This window comes from Fukomys damarensis, unplaced genomic scaffold, assembly GCF_012274545.1.
Source record: "Fukomys damarensis isolate Sample0158 unplaced genomic scaffold, DMR_v1.0_HiC HiC_scaffold_19, whole genome shotgun sequence".
NCBI lineage: Eukaryota > Metazoa > Chordata > Mammalia > Rodentia > Bathyergidae > Fukomys > Fukomys damarensis.
Window position 1 is genome coordinate 8,703,469 of NW_022900931.1, and position 4,358 is coordinate 8,707,826.

The 4,358-nt window shown below is 53.8% G+C and overlaps 1 protein-coding gene across 1 annotated transcript; it reads right to left on the reverse strand.

Annotated features, from left to right (window-relative positions):
- Positions 1 to 28: 28 nt before the first annotated feature.
- LOC104855193 (GTP-binding protein 1-like) lies at positions 29 to 3,497 on the reverse strand. The gene is made up of 4 exons (XM_010613990.3): positions 3,344 to 3,497; positions 2,647 to 2,825; positions 1,128 to 1,325; positions 29 to 440 (listed from the first exon to the last, which is right to left on the reverse strand). Exons 1-4 carry the CDS (start codon positions 3,450 to 3,452, stop codon positions 348 to 350), a joined length of 579 nt encoding a protein of 192 aa, XP_010612292.2. The 5' UTR covers positions 3,453 to 3,497; the 3' UTR covers positions 29 to 347.
- Positions 3,498 to 4,358: the final 861 nt, after the last annotated feature.

Consider the following 4,358-nt stretch of genomic DNA (forward strand, 5'->3'; position numbering starts at 1 on the left):
ACACACACACACACACACACACACACACACACACACACACACCCCACACACTGAATAGAGAGACAGAGATATATAATAAAAAGAATAAAAACTAAGGGCCCAGATGTACAAAAGATGTGTGAGTGAGGAAGGAGGCAGGGAAGAAGGCAGGAGACGGTCAGTCCTCGAGAAGTCTGGCCACCTTCCTCATTTATAAATTACAAGCCCCCTGGAAAATGGGGGTGGAGCAACGGAGAGGCTCTGGTGTGGCCTGGGAGTGGGCGGGTGCGGTCAGAGCTGCTCTGCCCAGCTGGTGAGTGGTGGCCAGAGTAAAGATCCCTGGGTGACAGGGCTGGGCCAGGGAAGATTCAGCAGCCGCTGGCAGGACTCACACAGGCCCCCTGGAATTTCACCTTGTGGCGCTGGCCCCCTCGTCGTCGGCCCCCACTGCTGGGCTTGGGCTGAAAGACAGAAAGGAGAAACTTGAGAAATGCTGTCCCCTGAGAGCAAGCTGGGGCAGCAGGGGCCAGGCAGAGGGCAGTCTGTGAGGTGACCTTGCCCACCGCGCACGCGCGCACGCACACACACACACACACACACACACACACACACACACACAGTGTAGGGCCATTCAGAGAAGGACAAAGTTGAGCATGAATCAACATTTGCCATTGCTGACTGGGAAGACAAATGACAGAATCAGGGGAAACACTTAACATGCTGGCTGTGGGGGTGACACATGGGCCTGTGACACGCTCATCCAGAAACTTCTCCAGACGGGTGTGCGGAGAAAGAGACACTAGGGAGAGATGGACAAGGGGCACCGCCCTTTGCCAGGCCAGGAGAGAGCCCTGGGAGACAGCCACGTGCCACTGCTAAGGCCACCTCCGTGCATGCCAAGACGCCAAGAGCGGCCACGAGAAGCCTGAAGGGCAGCATCTCGACACTGTCTACTCTCACCATCAAAGGGAAATCTGACATTTTCTGTTTTGTTTTACTTCATTAAAGCCAAATGCTAGTGAGGACCAATTATACCGATTTGACATGGGCCACATCTCAGCTGGAGAAACTCTGCCTTAGTAAGAGACAGCACAGGACCCCTTCCCACAAGCCCTGGCCCCTGCCCAGGACCCTGGAGCCTCACTCACCTGGGGCTGCAGACCACTGGATGCGCTGGGCCCTGCGCTGACAGATGAAGCCTCATCTCCGGGAGAGGCCGCCCCCACCACCGGCCCACCAGATGGTCCCCCTTCTTCTCGTTTGGACAGTGGGCCCTTTTTTGTCGACTGCATTTTAATCTGCTGGGGCTTGGAGTTCATTGGGGAGTTGTTAGTGGTCTGGAGCAGCTGCGGGAGTCAAAGAGGTGAGGGTGAGGCCAGAGCTGCAGAGCAGTAGCATGAGCAGTCCAGCCAGGTCCCTGTCCCCTTCTCTCAGGGAGCTTCACCCCTGGTCTGGTTGGTCCTACAGAGGGTACAAGGCAGGATGGCCACGCCAGAGCGCAGCCATGGGAGGTCTGTTCATCCTAGTCTCAATCTAGGACCTCGGAGCCCCTGGCTGACTCTTCCCTTCCCACCTCTTCATGCCCAGACAGATCCACCCCATTCCCATTCCTGGACCAGCAGCAGCCCAAAGAGAACCCTGGCCCTCTCTACTATTTCCCAGGCAAGCTCCCAGCTCCCAGGCTGGCATCCAGCCTGCCCACAACCTGCTCTGAGCCAACTTTAACTTCAGGCCTCCCAAAGAGACCAAATGAATGACTCATCAACTAAAAGCACATGTGGAGTCTGTGAGAAATCTTAAAAAGCTACCACCCAGACTGGGCGTGATGGCGCATACCCGTAATCATAGTACTTGGGAGGCTGAGGCAGGAGGAGCACCATGAATTTGAGGCCAGCCTGGGCTGCACAGTGAGTTCAAGGCCAGCCTGAACTACAGAGCAAGACCCAATCCTAAAAACAAAACAGGCTACCACCTAGGAGCAAATGCCTTGGAATCTTCCCTCGGGGGTTCAAGTTTCGTCTCAAATATAGAGGGGAGGAGGCCCAGCCAAGTCCCAGAGAATGCTACAGTGTGTGCTGCAGCCTCCCCCATATTCCTGGGCAGTCCCTGAGGGACACAACTCTGTGAAGAGGACTGGAAGTCAGCCTGAAGCTGATCTCAGATATGTGGAGACCACATCATTCTCTGTTCACGGCAGGGGTCAAAGCCTCCACAGAATGCCCCACGCCAGGGGCGAGGTCTGCAGAGGACAAAGTGGGCTCCAGGACAAATACAGAGTTCAGCACCAGAAAATCCACACCTGATGCCCTGAACTGTCCAGCACTCACTCAACCACACCTGCTTTGCTATAGGGATAGGAATCAGAGCTGGCAACTTGAAGAGCAGGCCCGGGACACTGAGCCCCAACACTTCCCAAGGAGACAGGCCAGGACCCAATCTCAGCTCTCCTCCAAGGCCACATTAAAGCCCGGGACGGGAGACCCAAGGACACCTCCTGTGGCAGGAAAGAAGCCAGCAGAGCAGCCTCACCTCAGTGCTGCCCAGCCCTGCCCAGGGAGGGGGAGGGGGACTTGCCAGGATTCTCAGGAGGAGCTTGAGATGCTCAGTCGCCCTGCTAGAGTGACCCCTGGTGTGTCCTGCAGCAGGTGAGGTAGGTCCGGGCCATACCTTAGTGATGGTGCCGACAGCCTTGGTGCGACCTTCTCGGAACACCAGCCGCTGGTCTATGTGCAGGTACTCAGGGGTCTTGATGAAGCGGAAGTGAACGGTGGCCTTGTCCCCAGTACGCAGACAGTCCTTGTCCATACTCAGAATGGTGGCCGTCTGCCTGATGCTCCCACAGTGCACTGCCAAGGGAGCAGGAGGTCAAGACAGACTCGGGGCCCTCTGTGGCGTCAGGACAAGGGGACAGTGAGCGAAAGCATGAAAGACGCTGGAGGGGCTCATCTCTAGGATCAAAGCCCCCGAGGGAGTGTGGGAATGAGCTGGTGGCCTCTGCGCAGACTGATAGTGCCTCTGCTCTCCCCTTCCTCCAGCTGGGCCAGTGAGCTCACCCACACCCTAGTTCCAGGGATCCCAGGACACTGTGTCTGCACCTGTGCCTCGTGACTGGATGGTGAGCCCTTGGCAACAAAGCTAGGTACGCAGCAGCGCTCAGCAGCGAGGTTCCTGAGGACAGGTCTGGGTCTCAGAGCCCTCCGTGACCATCTGCAGGACCAACTCAACACTGTAGCTTGTGAGTAGAACCGAAGGAACGGCAGCTGAGCTGAACGGGATGGGGATGTGGCCGGCCCTCCTCTTGGCTGGAGGTGGATCAGTTTTTGGTGGGAGCTAGGGCAGGGCCTGTAAGGCCCGAAACACATACCCATGGCCTGGTAGCGTGGGCTAATTGTGGTGGGATGATGGAGGACAAGAATCTCGGCCTCAAATTCCCAGGATGCTTGAGGATTCAAACGAGGTGAAACCATCACCATGCCCTTTCGGATGGATGAGCGCTTGATCTGAAAGAGAGAGAAAACACACGGCCCAGGGCTGATGATGCCTTCTGCTTTTGCCCCAGTCATGGAGAACCAGGATTCTTTACAGGAACAGGGACCACCCACCCCAGCCCTGCCCTCACCACCTTCTGGGGTGGCTTGCAGAAGGCAGGCTTAGTGCTACGGGAAGCTACATACTGCCACTGGGTGAGCAAAAAAGACTTCAAGCAGAAGTGGCATTTCACTAAATGGACAAAGACCGAAAGCTTTCACTCTAAAAAACAAGGATGTCCACTGTTACCACTCTTATTCAATACAGTTCTGGAAATATTAGTTGGAGCAATTAGACAAGAGAAAGAAATAAAAGAAAATAAAAATAAAAGGAAATAAAAGGGTAGGAGAGGAAAAAGTTAAATTATCATTATTTGCAGACGACACAAGACTCTAATAGAAGACCCCAAAAATTCCACCAAAAGATTTCAAGATTTAATAACCAAATTTATTAGCATAGCTCAATATAAATTCAACACTCAAAAAATCAACAGCCTTCTTGTACACAAATAAAAAACTCACTAAGAGAGAAATTAGGGAAACAACACTTTTTACAATAGCATCCAGAGCCAGGCATGGTGGCGCACGCCTGTAATTCCATCACTCAGGAGGCTGAGGCAGGAGAATCACTGTGAGTTTGAGACCAGCCTGGGCTACATAGTGAGTTCAAGGCCAGGCTGATAGTGAGACCCTTTCTCAAAAAACAAAAAACAAACAAACATACAATAGCATCCAAAAAGAAAAGAAAAGATAGGGCCGGGGATTTAGCTCAGCAATTCAGTGGCCTGCCTTGCAAGCACAAGGACCCGAGTTCAATCCCTGGTACCAAAAAAAGAAAGAAAGAAAGAAAGA

Coding starts and splice junctions, on each gene's coding strand:
- LOC104855193 (XM_010613990.3), bottom strand. CDS start 3,452: ATGGTGATGGTTTCACCTCGTTTGAATCCTCAAGCATCCTGGGAATTT. Junction 1,326..2,646: donor CTGTCGGCACCATCACTAAG/GTATGGCCCGGA, acceptor TGACTCCCGCAG/CTGCTCCAGACCACTAACAA. Junction 441..1,127: donor CCAGTGGTCTGCAGCCCCAG/GTGAGTGAGGCT, acceptor TCTGTCTTTCAG/CCCAAGCCCAGCAGTGGGGG.